We start from the raw sequence: 20,399 nt of genomic DNA, 5'->3' as shown, positions 1-20,399 counted from the left end.
GTGTATAATTATTTTTAACTATAGTTTTATTCATATATTATCTTTATTCGAAACAAATCATCAAAATAATAATGGCAGAAGACGGAGAAATCGACATCGAAGGAGATTTTGAATTTAAACTAGAGTTAGCATCGTTTTGTCAATATAAAAACACATAAAGCATTGTCCTATAAATTTTTCAAATAATTGCTCAAACCATATTTTTTTTAATTTACATAACATAACTGACAACTGACAAAACTGACATCTTCTTGCGAAAAACAAAATGTGTATAGTCTGTACTTTTTAGAAAATAGCATAATCTAAATTAAGTAAAAGATATTGAAAAGTGCATTTTTTCAATGGCAGCATATTTTGGCAGTTGACTTTTCGCAGTAAACAGATATATAAATGGACGAGTTGCTAAATCAATCCTGTAGTTGAACTCTCTGGCCTAAAAGAATCGGCATTCTCTAAGCTAGTCCAAATAATTATGACATTTTGAAAGTCTTTCATAATTTATTGCTTTGACCCCTTACAGGGACTTTAAGGCATCAAAGAAAAAAAATATAAAAGCCTTTCGAGACATCATAATTATTCGGATTACCTCCAAGTCCAGTTTATGGTATTCTGTAGGTGTCACTGTTGACACTGGATTGTCTCTATACAAATATGAAATTTTATTTTGATTCGGTTCACATGTAACAATACAAACATAAGCTCTGAAGAGCTTTTTACCGTATATAAATTAACATAAATTCAATATGCAGACAAGATATATAACAGCACAGGCATATTGAAATACATGCAAAGCACTAATAAAATACATATCTAAACAAGCCAAAGCACAACTAAAATTTAGGTACAACTGAAAATTAAGCACAAATAAAAATATAGCACACATGCAAACATTTAAGGCATACTTACATGTTAAAGCAACTTTTAAAATATGAAAAAGCTTATCTACATGCAGGACAACAACAATTTGAACCATTCCAAGACTGTATAAGGCTCTTAAATTAAGAAAAAAATGTTTTCAGTCCTAAAATGGTCAGATAGGCTGTTCGACAGAGTAGTAATTGCAAATTTAAAACTTTTCTTACCAAACTGTGTAGTTTTTACATGTGGTATATCCAGTATATCTCTAAAAGAATATTTACAATCTTTTAAATTTAATAAATCATGTAAGCAGACTATAATAAAAGTAAATATTAAATTCTCGCATGTACAATTTTCACTCTCGTAAACTAACTCACATGTACTTTATTAAAAATTTATGTATGAACGTTATAGTTTCAAACTTGGAAGACCAATAAAGTACATGTTTGTTAACAATTACCCAACTGGCCCTAATTTGAGAACCGATTCTGTCATTTTGTATCCGTCACAAATTTATTTAAAAAAAATAATAACTGAACTTGATGTCAAAAGCGAATATAGGATTGCCAATAAATTAAATCAAATTTGCTCAATGTGGGAATGTTCAGAATCATAAATATGGCAGCTGGTTTAATGAAACTTGCAACTGACTGATGGAATGAAATAAACTCTTTCTTGTCCTCCCCCTTCCCCTATAAAAAAAGAACAATAATCAAGGGAAATAATTCAATCATAAAAAATATGGGTTAACTTGACCCATAAACAACTTGTACCATGGCAAGATGGACCACAGGACTCGAAATCAAGACACAACAGTAAAATTGAATTGAAAAATAAGATAGAAATACTGATGTATTAACAATGTTTTTCTTCAATTGGCGGGGCTTACAGTTTTAATTTGCATAAGGACTCCTACTGTTTATTTGAAGATGTGTGTGATCAGGATGATTCCCATTACAATCATAATTACTGATTTCTTATCACCTATCATCAGATCATAGTCACCAAACTGATAGCCTAAAGAATTGATTTTGTGAAATGGGAAAAATAAAATAGATTAAAATCTACAAATTTATAAAAATTTTAAAAAATCCTACAAAAAGTTTTATCCTGTCCTAAAAAAAAATTCATTTAAAATAAAAGGAATCAAAAGTATATATGAACATTATAGAAGAATAACGACAAATGCATTTTTTTGTAAGCGTCATAGTTACATTATATATTTACAATTGTTTAAATGTGACATTTTTAACATGATTTTATACTTAATTTAACAACAAAATCAACGTGTTTGTCTCATTATTTACATTGTAAACACACATATAAGGTTACATATTTTAACAGAATCAATGTATATGACTACATGTATGACTGGACACTTCATTGATGAATTTATCCTAAACACCTGTCTGTAGATGGACTGGTCTATGATAAGCTTATTTGTTTAACCCTGCTAAGTGAAATAAATCAAGTAATACCAACCCTTTTTTTATGATGTAACCTTAATCAGACATATATTATTTTTTTTGTCAGATAGTAGCTTTTGTTTATGTCTTTTGTTATGCATGTGTTACAATGCATATATTTACAAATGAAATAGTTGAATTTCTGCTGTAATCTGTGGTGTATATTTTCAGGGCAAACGATGTTTACGATACAAATGAACTTCCATCCAAAAGTGCTAATTTGCTACCTGAGTACACTAATCCAGCATGGATGCTTGAACAGGTAAAGAGTATATGACTGCACAAGTTGTTGTATTTAAAAAGTAAAATCACAAAAAAACTGAACTCTGAGGAAAATTCAAAACAGAAAGTTCCTAATCAAATGGCAAAATCAAATGATAAAACACATCAAACAATTGGACAACTGTCATATTCCTGACTTGGTACAGGCATTTTCAAATGTCAATGAATGTAGAAAATGGTAGATTGAACCGGGTTTTATAGCGCTAAACCTCTCACTTGTATGACAGTCACACCAAATTTCATTATATTTACAACGATGCGTAAACAAAACAGACACAATAGCTAAAATTGTCAAAATAGGGGATACCAAACACCTTGACGAAAAATGATTTGGATTGTTTAATTTTCATGAAATTTGACAAAATATTTACTTGGACCCATTGACAAGAGAATAAAAAAAAATAAAAACTTGAATCACACACTTCATCAAAAAAAAATTCATTGGATATACCGGTATACATTGTATCAGTTTGGCTTACACTAATTTTGATCACTGAGAAGCTTAAATAATATTGCCTATAGATAGAAGTAGATTAACACATTCAGCTGGTTTTTACAGAGTTATCTCCCTGTAGTGTTATATTCCATCTTAAAACACTCAAATAAAAATAAAACAACAGACTCAGGAAAGTAAAATTCATGTGTAAACATAAAATATAATTTTTTGATAAATTTGAACTCCCTGCCGACCCTTATGAATTGGATTCAGGTTTTTATTTCATAAGAATAGGAGTACACATCACAGTAAATATGTATTGTCTTGAAATATATCTCTGCAGATCTGGGAATTTCTGAACCAAAGTGAGATATATATAAATTGAGATGAACCTTTTAGTACAAAACATCAGTTGTTTTAACATTTCATGATAGGATAAGGATAATTTAAAAAAGAAAGTTGTAATTCATTGACAATGGTACTTTTTGAAACATTCATAGACAGAGTTTGTAAAGTTTCAAGTAATTTTTCTTCGCACAAATATTATCATATGTTGCACTTAAACAATGAATTAGTTAGTACATGTATTTATAAAAAATTTGTAAGGGTTCCGCGGAACCCAGTGTCTCGCCTATTTTTGCTGTAAATCGCAGACTCAACAACAATGAGGAAAAAAATCAATAAAATATTCCTCTTGTTACTATTTTATGATTGTAAGAAAATCTAAGTCCATTTAAAAGTAAATTACAGAAAAAACGGAGTAATCTTTTTACAAACTTTACTTCTGGATACAATCTTATGATCATAAATAAGCTTCTGTCCAAGTTTGGTACAAATCCAGGATAGTTTAAGAAAGTTATTAAAATTTTAAAAACTTTAAACACAGAGTGAATGTAATGGTTCCCCGCAGAAAATCTAAGTCCATTTAAAAGTAAAATATGGAAAAAATGGATTTATTTATTTACAAAATTTACTTCTGGATACTATCTTATGATCATAAACAAGCTTCTGTCCAAGTTTGGTACAAACCCAGGAGAGTTTAAGAAAGTTATTAAAATTCTAAAAACTTTAACCACAGAGTGAATGTAATGTTTCCCCGCAGAAAAAACTAAGTCCATTTATAGTAAAATACGGAAAAAATGGAATTTTGTTTTTACAAAATTTACTTCTGGATACTATCTTATGATCATAAACAAGCTTCTGTCAAAGTTTGGTAGAAATCCAGTATAGTTTAAGAAAGTTATTAAAATTTCAAAAACTTTAACCACAGAGTGAATATTTGTTGACGCCGCCGACGACGCCGACGACGACGGAATGTAGGATCGCTTAGTCTCGCTTTTTCGACTAAAGTCGAAGGCTCGACAAAAAGAAGATGTGGTATGAGTGCCAATGAAACAACTCTACATCCAAGTCATGTAATATTTAAAAAGTTAACAATTTGTACATATTCTGATAAATGATTTGAATTATAAACAAAAGCTAAAGGTAAAGAGACTTATTATATGTATTTTGTAATTGCACATTCATTGTATCATTACAGCTTTTCTGTAGAAGCATGCATAGCAAATCTTTGATTAACTTGCTCGCTGTTTTTTTACTATGTTTTTTTACTATGTTTGCAAACAATTAAGATCAATTAAGTAGGCAGAGTTTATTTGTTTGATATATAAATTGGGATTGTTAATGTTTTTTGTCCAATTAAATTCACGGATATAGTATACAGACTGAAACTCTGCCTACCTGTTGTTTGCAAACATCCAAACAAATATACATGTTTGATCAATGGTTTGATTTGCATGCTTTTATAGAAATACTCTAATAGTTATAAATGTTATGTTTTAAAAAACACATCCATCTTTTTTGTTATCTCTACTGTAGAAATTAAAAAAAAAAAAAAAGAGTAAAACCTATCTAATAAAACTGAATTTTAAATCATACAATGATTTACTGTGTAAATAACTGCATTAAAACATTATTAACACTGTAAATGAAAACACACATTATTGTAGGGATGGAGTATGGATAGTTACATTGATGAGAAGTCTAAAGCGACTATCGAGAAAATGTTACAGGAAGAACAATATTATATGAATGGTCAGAATCGTAGGCGTAACATGAGAAACTTGACAACTCACAAGCAACCCTGGAGTGAAGAAGAAAAGAACATGTTTTATAAGGGATTGGTAGGATATACAATTTTATCATACTCATAGTATTAGCATGATTAACACACCAATAGTCATATTTAGGGGTCAAGTTTTCCTCAGAATGAAATTTGAAAAATGGATAAGACACAGACTATAATTAATCATTTTGTATTTGCTTTATACCTGAGACATAAAAAAATCTGACAATTACTGAGACTTAAATATCCATCCTTTTTCAAATGTCAGGAAGATATATGTAAACACTTAATTCGGTTTTGCTGGTTTGCAACCTATTGTACTTGTCCACTATCTATTTTTGTGTCAGATATCATTGTACATAGTTTTTTTTGTCTCTTTTGCAATGAAAGTTGTGAAAGTGAGGCTAAGGCTTGATGTTTCCAGTTTCAGTGACATAAAAAAACATTAAAATGAGGGCTGCACAAGCAAGACAGTAAATAGACATTTCAATTAACTATTTATTGATCAACATGAAATATAATTATATATGTTTACCTTATTTTTAAGTCATAATTAACATTATAATCTTAGTCATTGATGTTTTCTTGTAGGAGGTATATGGTAGAAGCTGGTCAAAAATTGCAGAGTTAATTCAAACCAGAACAAATCTACAAGTGAAGAATTTTGCACAACAATATTTTAAACAACAGGTTTGTTTATAGTTTATCAGAATAAATGTTTAGTCCCTCCTTTGTCAGACTTCTAATCCTGTTATACTTACAATGTTGTACATGTTGGGTTATGGTTAGGTTGTTTATCATTTGTTGTCAGGTTACTACAACTGAGAAGCATTCCTTCAATTGCACAAATGAGGCTGTTTGAACAGTTTGATGATTCTTTGCTTTAAAAAGTCATATTATGTATTGTGATTTTATTTTTATATGGTTCCTGATGAAATTTCATACTAGTCTGTACTGCTTATTTTTCTAAATTCATATTCAAACAAATACAAAGTGACAAAATCTAAAAGCTTTAATGATTTACATAAACACAACTGTTGTCTAGCTATATATTGGTCAGAAAAGAGTTATTCAGATAGATAGTGAAAAAGGCATGATTCCGTACAAAAATTATTTTAGATTTTTTGATCTGTCATAAATTTTATATCGTTGAAGAGAGCATTCATTGTATTCTTCTTGAAGTTAGGGTCATCTTGTCACAAAATTCTTAAGGAGCAATGTTTTCAAATCAAACAAAATGAATTAAGGAAATTTATGCTAAATGTTTGCACAAAATGTTCTCACAAATCAGTCATTTTATGAAGGTAATTTGAGTCGTTTAGACTTGCATGTTACTTTGTATTGTCTTGTGTTATTTTTTTAATTTACTATTATTTCTAGGAAACTTAGCTAAATGTCATTGTATACCACAGACAAAAATTGCAAGCATTAAAGTCTAGCATTTAATGAAAAATGAAAAAGAAGATGAGCTGTAATAATCATACTCTGGTAATGATTGCAATTTGCTTAGATTGTAAGTGCTGAATTAGTTTAAATGGTGTTTTAAATTGTACATATATATATGATATAATATTTCAGACTAAATGTCAGGATAAAGGTGATGAAAAGTGTGCGGACGAGAAGCCATATCCCTCTACATTGGAACAGATGTTAAAAGCTGTAACTACTGCACAGCCAACTGTATCTGCTTCAACCTTTACTATTAAGACAGAAAATCACATTCATCCTCAAAATTATTCCTTACTTGAAAAAACAGAAAATAATACGACAGAAACAAAAGTGACAGAACTTGAAAAAATGTTAACTTCAGAAACACTCCCGAGTACAAGTAGATACAAGGAAGAAAAGACACATGAAAGTATGAAGAAAAAACACAGGATTGAGGCCAATAAAAATAAGAAAAATAGATCTAATAATGCTACTGTTATAAAGCACCAATCTGAGATTATTGATTCCAAGCCACCAAAAGTTTCCAAACAAGCACCTCTTGTCAAAATTAAAAATGTGAAGGTTATTTCCTCTAGAGATATAACATCCACATGCAATGAAAGCATTGGTTTAAATGATGTTTTAGAAGTTGTGACAATACCCAGCGTTCAGTTGAGTCCAACATTAGAACATAAGCTGGAGAAATCTACAGGGCTCATTGAAAATCTAGATGGTTTCTGTGCTGTAGCTGACATTGTTAGTGGATCTGGTGACGGACAGGAAGATGAAGAAGATATTGACATTGACATTGAAAACGATGACGATGAAATGGACGACAATGTCATTCTTAAAAATAGGTCAACATCACCTAATTCTGTTTATGAAAGTTTACTCAAGTCAGCTAAAGTAAGATCAAAGAGTAACAAGACAGAAACAGTGATACAAAGTACAGAAGATGAAATGCCAGAAGAAATAAAAGACTTGGAAGAATCATCTTGTGACACAGAGAGAATGGAGAATGTCCTGGTTTCTGAATCATCAGAGGATGGATTATCTGAGGGAGGAAACCAATCAGATTCTAGTCAGCATGTAGAAAAAAGAATAGGTATGTTAAAAATGAAGGGTAATAGGTATAACTCCCATTGCTTGGTATTTATGTACTGAAGGGTAACTATGACTTTTGGATAATGCTTCCAGTTGAAATTTATATTTTGTAAAACTAAATTTTATGGTTTGGTTAATAGGATTTTTTTTCTCACAAAGTTTGCTTGTGATTAAAGTCTTGACTAGAAGTCCCTGTGTCTTTAGTGTGTGTAAAGAAAAATTACTTTATATAAATATAACAATATTCTATATAATTATAATATATATAATTTAAGTCTTTTGACCTCCCCAAAACAAAAAACAATTTAGGACAGGAAAATTTAAAATATATAAATGATTATCACATATTTGTTATGAATACCTTAGGTTTTGCATATGCAATAACCTCAAAATTGCCGGGGGCAAAAAAGAGTATATTGATATTGTACCCTGATTCCAAATGATGTGACGTCATCGCGTCCTTCACGACACGTTTGTGATAAAATGTGTAAGATTTTACCTTTTATGTTTCATTAAATTGTTATAATTGACTTTTTTTTCTCTTTTCTGCAAAACTTAAATATGTGATAAAAAGATTATAACATGTCTTTTCCATATTGGCCTGGGTATCATCCCTGGACCCATATTGGCCCTCGGCTAAAGCCTCAAGGCCGATATGGGAGTCTCAGGATGATACCAGGGCCAATATGGAAAAGGGCATGTTATAATCTATACTTATGTCTCTTTTTCAGCCAATATGGTTGTGTTATCTAATGGTGAAGTTATGGAATTTCCAGTACCAACAGAGGAAAAATTAATTGAACCAGATCTTATATCAATAGAAGAAAGAAAAGTTCATTTGGAATTCTTTGATGGACGGCCATCAAAAACTCCTGACCGTTACGTCAAAATCAGAAATTTTATACTGGACTCTTGGTAGGTTGTTTGTTTGTAAATGTTATGTCAGAGTAAGATATTACATTTTTGGGGAAAGACGGCTTCAAGCCGTCAATCCCCTATGGGGTTGACCAGAGTGACATTCCCTCACATCATTCATTTTGTTTTTATAATGTGGAAAACCCCCCAACAAATCTTACTTAGATTGAAGAGAAGGAGACCCAGAAATGAATAGTTTGACTTTAAACACTTTTTGACACATTTCCCTTCTGTTTCTCACGAAATTATCGTATCTTGAGCCCTCCTTTACATTATTGACGTTTCTTTTACAATCCGGAAAAATCAGTATGACGAGATATTCTAAATATATCCAACCTACATTGTATTTTATAGTGACGTCATTCTTGGAATGCCACACTAGGCAGAAGCAGGGATATCCTTTACTGGTTATTTAAATCATTCTCAGAGATCGTGCACTAATTACACATTGGTATTTGTTCAATTTAAACATAATATTGTTTGCTGTAGATGATTCAAACATCAACATGCAATACTTTAATTTGTAGGTCAACTGTTGAACAACTTTCAAAGTAAACAAAGATCGTGGGGTTACATGAGATAGGGGAGAGAAACGATTTTATTATTTTTTTCTGTAAAAATTCTGTATTGAGAATCTTCCTCCAATTCAGGAGCACCTCAATTGATGAGTAATTATCCACTAAAATAAAAGTTAATGTATTTTAACACTTAAAATGTGACATTTCATTGGATTAGTAGTCTTTCATTAAAACTAAATTTTTGTGTACCAACATAATCATTGTAATGGTAAAAAATATAAAAAAATTTAAAATGTTGCATTTTGTAGTTTTAACCTTTTTATTCATGAAATTTACTAATATTTCAAATTTTAGATTTGGAAACAAGCTTCACACAGTTTACATCAATTATATTGTTTTTTATTAGTACCTGTTTCCCTGTGATGACAGTTGTAACTGGGAACTTTATCAATGAAAATTTAAAACTGAATAGATTTTTCAGTCCACACTTTCTTAAGAAAAAACTTTAAAATCCAAGAATACTGTCACAAAAAATGGAAAATGGCCCTAGCCTGCAGTTCAGTGGTACACAATTAAGATTTCAAAAAAATATTGTAGTTGTTGTGAAATGAAAGAATTCAGTTGAATTTTAGATAATTTAAAACTATCAACTTTAATCGAATGTTTAGATTTAGAAGATGCAGATCTCTTCCATTGGTCCAAATTGAATCCTAAACTAAGGAAATGAAATTACATAAACAACAATTGATTTCAATATTTTAAATATACCCCCTCCCCTTCCAAAAAAAATCAATTAAATAGAAACAAGGGCCGTCTTTCCCCTCAGAGCTATTCAGCTCTTTGATTAGTCAGTAACTAATCAGTATGAAAAATAATGAGCAAGATACATATAGTCATATTGCTGTCATATTTTTTTATGCCCCATTTATGGGCATTATCTTTTCTGCTCTTTGAGTTCGTAAGTTCATTTGTCCATCAATCTGTCCTGCTTCAGGTTAAAGTTTTTAGACATGTTAGTTTTTGGGGAAAGACGGCTTCAAGCCGTCAATTCCCTAATGGGGTTGGCCAGAGTATCATACCCTCACGTCAATCATTTTGTTTTGATAGTTTGGAAACCCCCTCGAAATGTCATACTGAAATTAATGACAAGGAGAACAGATTGACTTTAAATACATTTTTTACACATTTCCCTTCTGTTTCTCATGAAATTATCGTATATTTAGCTTTCCCTTACACTATATACGTTTCTTTTACAGTCCAGAAAAATCAGTATTACGAAATATTCTATATATATCTAACCTAGTGACGTCATTGTTGGAATGCCACACTACACAGGGATATCCTTTATTCAATATAAAAATCATTCACAGTATTTGTATACTAATTTAAAATCTGTATTTGTTAAATATAAACCTAATGATGTTTGCTGTAGTGTAGATGATTCACACACCAACATGCAATGCTTTAATCTGAGGCTATAATCAGATAATATGTAGGTCAACTTTCGCAGTAAACAATGTCAATGGAGATTCATGAGATTGGGGAGAGAAACTGCAGTTTTCATGGTTTCTGTAAAGTTCTGTTTTAAGAATCTTCCTCCAATTCAGGAGCACCTCGATAAATGAGTAATTTTACACTAAAATCAAAGTAAATGTTTCTGAACATTTAAAATGTGACATTTAGTATATGATAAGTAGTCTTCTATATAAAAACAAAATGTGTATCAACATAATTATTGAAATGGTTAAAAAAAAAAAAAAAAAAAAAATGTTGCTTTTTGTAGTTTATACCTATTGAGATTGGGGAGAGCAACTGCAGTTTTCATTCTTTCTGTAAAGTTATGTTTTTAGAATCTTTCTCCAATTAAGGAGCACCTCAATTGATGAGTAATTACCCACTAAAATGAAAGTTAATGTATATGAACACTAAAAATGTCACATTAAGTATATATATGATAAGTCATCAATTAAAAAATAATTTTGCATACCAACATAATTATTGTAGTGGTCATTTTTTGTTAATTTTTTTTTTAAATATTGCTTTTTGTAGTTTAAAGCTTTTTATTCATGAATTTTACAGATATATCAAAATGTGGGATCTGGAAACAAACTTCACACAGCTTATATCAATCATATTTGATTTTATAAGTACATGTATCCCTGTGATAAGAGTTGTAACTGGGAACTTAATCAATGGAAAATTTAAACTGAATAGATTTTTCAGTCCTCACTTTCTTGAGAATACTGTCACAAAAAATTGAGAATGGTTATAGCCTGCCGTTCAGTTGTACATAATTAAAATTCTAAAATATATTGTAGTAGTTGTTAAATTCAATTGAATTTTAAAAAATTAACTCCCAACTTTAATCAAATGTTTTGATTTAGAAGGTGCAGATCTCATTGGTCCAAATTGTCTCTATGATGAATTCTTGACTAAGTAAATGAAATAACAATAAACAACAATTAGTTTCATTATTGGCAGCCTTTCTATATGTTCTAGCTGTTCTTTTGCTCATTCTTTGTATGTAGACTATCAAAAGATACCCCCCTAAAAATTGAAACAATGGCCGTCTTTTCCCTCAGAGCTCTTCAGCTCTTTGATTGATGAAGTTGAAGTACAATCAACTTGAAACTTAGTACACATGTTCCCTATGATATGAGCTTTCTAATTGCAATGCTTTTTTAAAGTTTTTACCCCGATTTCACGGTCCACTGAACATAGAAGATAATACTGTGAGTTGGGCATCCATGTACTATGGTTACATTCTTGTTTGTAAATTAGTTTTGTTATAAATTAAGCTGTGAGTTTTCTCAATTGAATTCTTTCATATTTTTCGTATATATTTATATATATTTTATAGATGACTATATTGTATGTTTTTTCTCATTGTTGAAGGACATATGGTTGCCTATAATTAGATGGTTACATCAATTTCCTTTGTACAGTGGTGGATACTTTTGTGGATAGTTGTCTCATTGGCAATCATACCACATCTTGTTCATATATGTATGCATTTGCATTATTGTCATATAAATATTGAACTGATTTCAAAAAGATTAACTTATACAAACAAAACTTTTAAAAACATTGTCTCTTTCATGATATTTGAAAACTGTTGTACTGAACATACAATTTTGTCATGGACAGTTTAGCTACTACAATTGTATATTTAAAATACAAAAATCATATAAAACAAAAGATTTATTTTTGCAGGTATAAGTCAAAACCAAACTACCTCAATAAAACATCAGTAAGACCTGGATTAAAGAATTGTGGTGATGTGAATTGTATTGGAAGAATCCACATGTATTTGGAATGTACTGGTGCTATTAACTTTGGTTGTGGTAATTATTTTTATTATAAACTGCTTATTATAAATATTTGGTAGACAAGTGTTCTGAGTAGTTCATTTACTGTATCACAAGCACTGGATGATGTTGTGAGTTTGAAACCCCACACTTGGCAGGTGGGTTTTACTGTTATCTTAATTATCAGTTTTCCTGCTAAAGGTTGATGGTTCTCTCATGCACTCCAGCTTCCTCTAACAATAAAAATTTGCCACACAAAATAGCCCATAGTGCTGAAAATGATGTCAAGCACCAAAATTATGATTATGAATGTACAGGAGGTATTGTATTGAAATGGCCTATAATTACTCATATGCATTGAATTTAGATATATATAAATAAGCAAAGAAGTTGGGTAAAAACTACAGTGCTATACATTTATCCTTTTGATTAAAAATAATTTCAAGTTTTAAATTCTCATAAATTATTATGACTCCACTCTGTTGGAAAAGAACGGTCTTAGTATAAATCTTAATTGTTTGTGAGGGTTGAATTTAGGTTGATATTTAAGGAAAGTTTATTATTGTTTTAATCTAATATTTTGTTTTTTAAAAGAAATATATTTGAATATATTTTTTACAGAGCAGAGTTGTTATAATCATCATGTTAAGATGGCAGCAATTGGAGTGAAACAAAAGGGCTCTAGAGATGTTCTTGCAAAAGGATTTAAATTAAATTCTATGGTAAAGTACTGTTGCCAACTTGTTTAGTGACAACTTATTATATTTTATATGACTGGTCTACAATATGTCCTTTTAAATGCAGTAAATATCACAAAGATTTATAGTTAGTATCAATGTGTACTCAAGTTTAAAAGTTGATTCACACAATATATTGTTTCATTGATAGGTACATTTCCTTATTTATCTTATTGATTCGGTACCTTTTGAGTTGATATAGGTAGTATCAATTTTTACTGGTACTCACAAATGGAGGAAATTTAATTTCAATCAAATGAATTATGTGCCTTTAAAGCTGAATCTGCCTGAACATGCATTAAGTATTTGTGATTATATGTGAAGCAAAAATTCAATCAATGATTTGCCACTGAAAATTATGATTAAACAACAACTTTAATTAAAGATAATTCTATACACATAATATTTACTATGAACTTTTTAATTTTGAGATATGCTATAGAAAGAGAAGAAATATGAACATTTCAAACATAATGTCAAATCAGTTATGATTTCTATTATTAACTTGTTACTAGGACATTTAGTTAATCTTGCATTTCGTCAAAAACTTTAAAACTATCTTTTATATCACAGAGACCAAGAAAAAGAAAGATCAAAGATGGCTATGGTAATTGGATTAATGAGGATGAATTACAGGGTAAAACTATTGAGGTGTGTAGCATACAGGGTAAAACTATTGATGTGTGTTTCATACAGGGTAAAACTATTGAGGTGTGTATCATACAGGGTAAAACTATTGAGGTGTGTATCATACAGGGTTAAACTATTGAGGTGCACGTGTATCATTTGCCAATATCTTATAAAATAAATTTTTATTTGTTGAGGAAAAGTCTTTGATAATTGATACCACAGAGTTCTCTATAAAAAAGAATCAGATATACTATGAATTCCTTATGTTTTGTGTACCTATTTTGTAGATTGAGGACAAGCTGTATTTTTGAATGATATTTGATTTGTGTTTAGAATTATTAAAATAACTATTATTAGGACTATGATTTCAGTTGTACTTTCATTTTAGGTTAAGATTTATTTACTTTCCTTTTAGCACCAGGAACACTTAGATGATACAAGTTCTAATGACAAGGAGAAGATAAAATCATCAAAAGAAGTCAAGACATTTTATGATCCATTTAAACTCATTCCATGTGAATCCTTTACTCAGGAAAATCCTGTAAGTACATTTTAACAAATTTCATGTGTATCATTTTCTCAGGAGAATCCAGTAAGTACATTTAAACAAATTTCATGTGTATCATTTTCTCAGGAGACTCCAGTAAGTACATTTAAACAAATTTCATGTGTATCATTTTCTCAGGAGACTCCAGTAAGTACATTTAAACAAATTTCATGTGTATCATTTTCTCAGGAGAATCCAGTAAGTACATTTAAACAAATTTCATGTGTATCATTTTCTCAGGAGACTCCTGTAAGTACATTTTAACAAATTTCATGTGTATCATTTTCTCAGGAGACTCCAGTAAGTACATTTTAACAAATTTCATGTGTATCATTTTCTCAGGAGACTCCAGTAAGTACATTTAAACAAATTTCATGTGTATCATTTTCTCAGGAGAATCCAGTAAGTACATTTAAACAAATTCCATGTGAATCCTTTACTCAGGAGAATCCAGTAAGTACAGTTAAACAAATTCCATGTGAATCATTTACTCAGGAGAATCCAGTAAGTACATTTAATTTTTATATGACAATGACACTTAAAAAGTCTGCAATTTTATTAATATTGGTTGACATGTTTTTCCAGCCAGGCAGGTATCATTTGGACAATTTACATACAGAAATTAAATAGATATGATGAGTATAGAAAAATTAAGTTTGTTAAAAATATCGAGTTTGTTTTGTTTTATGATGCAGGACATCAAGGGGGGAATATCCCATGGTCCCAACAACTGTTGTCATAATGTTTTTTTAAGTTTTTCTCACTATTTTTGTATAAATTGACAACCCTGTGTACCAAGGTATCCACTTCTGGAAACTCTTAACAAAAGTAAACAACACAGTGTTGGTTCACCACATGGAGTTATAATTGTTTAGAGAATAGATGTTGGATATATGCCGCCTAGTGGACCATGGAAATTAATTCATGTGTCTATTTACAAACATACCCTAATATTTGTTTATAAGTGAGTAAGAGATACATTTTTCCTACCATCATCACATTTTACGTAATTAAATTTGAATATTTCAAAACTTATATAAAGAGTAGTGATGAATAATAACATAACTATATTTTCATCTTTCAATTTATTTTTAAGGCACCAATAGGCGTTGAAATCTACAATTCCTGTCTAGTGATTATGGATGTCCATGCTCATGTATCTAAAACAGAGGTGATAGGTATGCTGGGAGGACAGTGCTGTGGTGGTACTCTCAGTGTCACAATGGCTATACCATGTAATAGTATTAGTACAGGCATGCAGTGTGAGATGGATCCAGGTAAAAGGAGTTTTTTATAAATATAAATTCCTTCTTTTTACGCCTTTGAACTACATAATTTGATCCCATTTTACTAAACTGCAGACATCAGTCACATCACCTCTCAAAAACAAGAATCTCATACTAGATTTAACACTTTTTGAGTGGAGCTCAAAGTTTTTATGCAAAGAAAAGTTTATGGTTATCTGTAAGAATTTTGTCTTGTAACTAACCATACAACTCCAAATTTTACAATTTAAACCTATTCAGTTGGTGATTATTTATTTGGAAGATCATTCGTCCAAAACATTGGACTTAGTAAATGACCACTGGTTGTTTATTTTAGTTTCCCAGACTCAGGCCAGTGAAGAGATCCACAAGTATGGTATGTCAGTTGTGGGATGGTATCACTCACATCCAACCTTTAACCCTGATCCTTCTATCAGAGATATGGAAACACAGCTTAAATTTCAGGTATTCACTTGTTTGTAGTAAAACTTTATATCTAAATATCAATATATTAATATATGATAGTGATTTTAAAATATCAAGTTCAACCAGTATATAAATTATCAATATTTTTTGATTTTACTACATAGGAAAGGTTTTCCATGGGAGTTAATAGATACATGAGAGGGTTGGAGGGGTCCTGATCCCAAAATCCCGGGCTTCAAAACATGAAGTCCAGAGGTCCCGAATTTAAAAAAATAAATAAATCCCAAAATTTGAAAAAAGAAAGGAACTTGGATTCCGAAAGGATCAATCCCTAAATCCAGAGCTTAAAACACCCAATCCTGACATCCGGAAAAAAGGTCCTGCCCCCCTCATACATTGGTATAATTGTCAGTTATTTTATTTTGTTTGTACTAAATAGGAATGGTTTTCCAAGGGAGGTAATAGATACATTGGTATTATTGTCAGTCCATACAACAGATTAAATCCCAACATGTCATCTGATGTGCAGTGCTTGACAGTTAGTGAGGAAGTCAATCTTGTTCAAATGTGTAGTAAGTATTTCTTATCAAAATGTAAAATTTGATCAGCATCAAGTTGAAAAAGCTAAAACAAATCATTGCTGTCTGTCATTTGACTAGTGTATTAAAATGTTTCTTTGTCCAAGATGCAAACTTACATGGGTTTAGTTCAATGCCTGCAAGTCATTATTATATACAAAAGCTTACTTTTTTTGTATAATGGTAATTATTTTATTATCCTTTAATTTTCAAGAATTTGATGGAAATCAGGATTTGTTATAAAGCACATTTTAAGCAAAAGCCACTCGTTCAATATATAATACATGTATAACAATTCAAGGTAGTTATGATAATACATAAAAAGAATACCAGGAATTACCAAAAATTTTGAAAAACAATTAAAACAAGAGCTCAAATACATGGCCTAAAGAAATAATAAATATAAAGTGTTTTGGTCATGTCATTAGTCAGATTGAAACTAAGACTTTTTACAGTTTATGTTATTACATGGTGATCATATTTCAATAATCACTCCTCTGACTCCAAAAAATATTATTTATTTCAGACAAGCCTTACAAGTTTGACTATGATATAGTCCAGGATAATATGGATCAAGAAGCAATGTTATCTGTAATACGACAGTTAGCAGAGAAATACAGTGGCTATCATAATAGAGTGGAAATACTCGGACCATACAGGTCATTTACTGGACACACATGTCTTTCTAAGGTATGGTTTATATACATAGATATATCATAGTATGACTAGGATACAGTGTTCATATCCTTCATTGCAAAATACTTGTTCTTTTAGATATGAATAAATGGTGTTGTGTGGTAAATTTCAATGAGATAGCAACTCAATAATTCAAATTTACCAAACAGTCTCTTAAAGTATGACTAAGCATGTGAATACTGGGATCATACAGGTCTCCTTGGTATGGTTAGTTGAAGGATAGGTCCTTAGTTACGCATATTTGCTTCTTTCTTTGGGCTGTTTAGGTGCATAATGAATCTTTAAAACTCTATACAACATTCAATTAAATGATTTAAATATATTCTCAAATGATTGTTCATCAAATAGGATTACATATACAAAATAAGAAGCTGTGGTATGATTGCAAACTCTCCACCAGATACCAAATAATGTAGAAGGTTAGCAACTATAGGTTATTGTACAGACTTAAACAACGAGCAACATCCTTCCACATAGCAAGATATAAATGTCCACCAAATTACAAATGGAAAACAATTCAAACAAGAACACTATCCTATTCATATTTTGGACTTACAGTTGCTTAGGTCTAAATCATTAGGTCTCTAATGGATAGTTGTCTCATTGGCAATCATTTTTTTTTTTCATAGGCAATCATATCATTTCTTCTTATTTTTATGTAAATTAATACATGTTCACCAAAACCACTCAACTCTATAATAAAGGTATATTAGGTAAAAAGTCAGTTCATACAAACAATAAATTACTATTCTGTATCAAAGACTGCTAGAAGTAACATAAGCTCAAATTACCTAACCTGCTGATATGGAATCAGTCTGAATTTATTTATATGGTAAAATATTTGCAAAAAGAAATCTAGCCCAAATATGACAGTGACTGTTTGGATTTGAGTAAAAATGATATTTAATTATTTTTTAATGGAAAAATTATTCCTAACTTTAATACCTATCTTGACTGTAAAGTTTCCAAAATATGATGAAATTAAATGATTGACTTCTAATATGTCTAAATAATTCTTAATAATAATTTTATTAACGCGTCTGGCGTATATACAAAATTTAATCCTGGTATCTATGATGAGTTTATTTATAAAATTTTAATATAATCATAGTATCCCTGATGTTAGATAAATGTATTATAATAAGATATATGTAAACCTCAGATCTGTGTACGGCCTCAAATCTGTGTCTGTTTCTCAAATATGTGCCCCATCGTGACGTCAATCGCTAATCTATGTCCGTTAAAAAAGATACGGCCTCAAATCTGTGTCCTATTTTCAAATTTGTTTTCAATCGTGACGTCATTCGCAAATCTATGTTCGTTAAAAAAGATACGGCCTCAAATCTGTGTTCTTTTCTAAAAAAATTTTTAGTTTGTTTCGCCATGCGCAAATTTATGCCAATCTAATAAGTACGGCCTTATAGGATTTTTGTTTTATTAAGTCATTTTCCATAATTCAATGTTAAATTGGGATGTGTTCTCCATGTGTGTGCTTAAAATTTTTACATGCATGTGTAATTTTTATTGTATGATTTACATTTTATTGTAAGACTACAACATTTTCAAATTGTTTGCATTTCTTGATCCTGTGTTTAATTGTTCTGTAGTAATTATCGTTACTTCCTTTTACTCATTACGTCTTGATAACAATACGAAATATAAAAAATAAACAACCTTAGACAAAATGACATTATGTCTTTAAAAACGAAAATCTTTCCCCGAGAAGAATCATTCTTTATGTTTTGGCATATTCTTTCTCTTCAGAAACCAGATGTAAACACTGCAGTCCATTTTTTCATAGCATATTCGCCAAAAACACTTCTGGATTTGGATTCTTTGAAATACCATTTTTCCCGCTTACTAGATATATAACGTATCCCTCATTTGGAATTGTGTCCTGCTCCGCCATCATTCCTTTTTTGCAGTGAAGTCATATTGTTGATGACATCTTGCTATGTCTTACGTCACCACATTTCGATAAAACATGATTTGAGACAAAAATGGTGATAGATTTGAGTTAATAAAGGACATAGATTTGAGACAATACAGGACATAGAGTTGAGACAATACAGGACATAGATTTGAGACAATACAGGACATAGAGTTGAGACAATAAAAGACATAGATGTGAGACAATAAAGGACATAAATTTGGAACGTCTATGACGCAATATTAAAAAGGACATAGATTTGCGGAAAGGACATAGATTTGAGGCTTACCGGGGTACATATATATATGAAAAAAATACTTTTTGTGTGCATTTTTAAAGTATAAAAGGATATTGATTGTTTGCCTTGTGGACACAATTATTTAAGACATTCATTAGTATAATTTTTACCTGATGTGAAGATATTTTATATTGATAATTTACTTTTTTTCTTCTTATTTCCTGTTTAGTTATTGATGTCCATCAGTGAACATTCCAGCAATCAATGGTTGTCGTCAGAATTCCTTAAAACAATAGAGAATATATTTACCGAGATATTCTCACAGAAAGGAGACTCTGATGCTGCAATTGAATACAGTGATCTAAATAAGAGTTCTGATGAAAGTTCAACAAATATTGACAAATCTCAGAGTGGTGAAAATCTGGTAATATTACAGGAAAGTGTGATTTCTACAGAAGAACAACAACTAGTAGACAATAGTCTGTCACAGGACAGTTGACAAATTGTACTGAACAATCATTTTAATAAAGATTTTTCTATTGTTACTTGAATCTCTTTATTCACAAAATGTTCTGTAATGTATTGCTTGCCCATTTGTATTTATTACCACTAGGTTCAATGGACCATGTCTGTCTGACAGAAATCATGTTGTATGAACACTGGTAATAAGTCAATAATACTTGGTCAATCTTCCAGGGTGTACATGTATGTCTGAAAGTAATTCTTGTAATAAGTCAACAATATTTGGTCAACACTCTTAGGTAGCAATACACAGTTAGGAAAAAAACTTAAAATTGACACTCATAATTTTTAAACACCCTCTTTCCCCTCCTGTCTAACAAAGAAGGCTTTATATGTGTGTTATGCATGTATATACTTATAGAAAGAGAATCTTCCATAGATTTGATTTCT

General features: G+C 30.4%; 1 protein-coding gene across 1 annotated transcript; it reads left to right on the top strand.

The window, feature by feature from the left end:
- The first annotated feature begins 19 nt into the window (after positions 1-19).
- On the top strand, positions 20-20,032 carry LOC139500548 (histone H2A deubiquitinase MYSM1-like). The gene is made up of 15 exons (XM_071289300.1): positions 20-124; positions 2,496-2,586; positions 5,052-5,225; positions 5,759-5,857; positions 6,746-7,700; positions 8,431-8,614; positions 12,346-12,476; positions 13,062-13,162; positions 13,751-13,828; positions 14,223-14,348; positions 15,451-15,631; positions 15,957-16,084; positions 16,485-16,617; positions 17,150-17,313; positions 19,717-20,032. Exons 1-15 carry the CDS (start codon positions 72-74, stop codon positions 19,984-19,986), a joined length of 2,868 nt encoding a protein of 955 aa, XP_071145401.1. The 5' UTR covers positions 20-71; the 3' UTR covers positions 19,987-20,032.
- The last annotated feature ends 367 nt before the right edge of the window (positions 20,033-20,399 follow it).

This window comes from Mytilus edulis, chromosome 1 (assembly GCF_963676685.1).
Source record: "Mytilus edulis chromosome 1, xbMytEdul2.2, whole genome shotgun sequence".
In the NCBI taxonomy this organism is placed as follows: Eukaryota; Metazoa; Mollusca; class Bivalvia; order Mytilida; family Mytilidae; genus Mytilus; species Mytilus edulis.
Note: the sequence above shows the minus strand (reverse complement) of the source record. Positions and strands in the feature narration are given on the sequence as shown.

Coding starts and splice junctions, on each gene's coding strand:
- LOC139500548 (XM_071289300.1), top strand. CDS start 72: ATGGCAGAAGACGGAGAAATCGACATCGAAGGAGATTTTGAATTTAAA. Junction 5,226..5,758: donor ACATGTTTTATAAGGGATTG/GTAGGATATACA, acceptor GTTTTCTTGTAG/GAGGTATATGGTAGAAGCTG. Junction 12,477..13,061: donor TGCTATTAACTTTGGTTGTG/GTAATTATTTTT, acceptor TATTTTTTACAG/AGCAGAGTTGTTATAATCAT.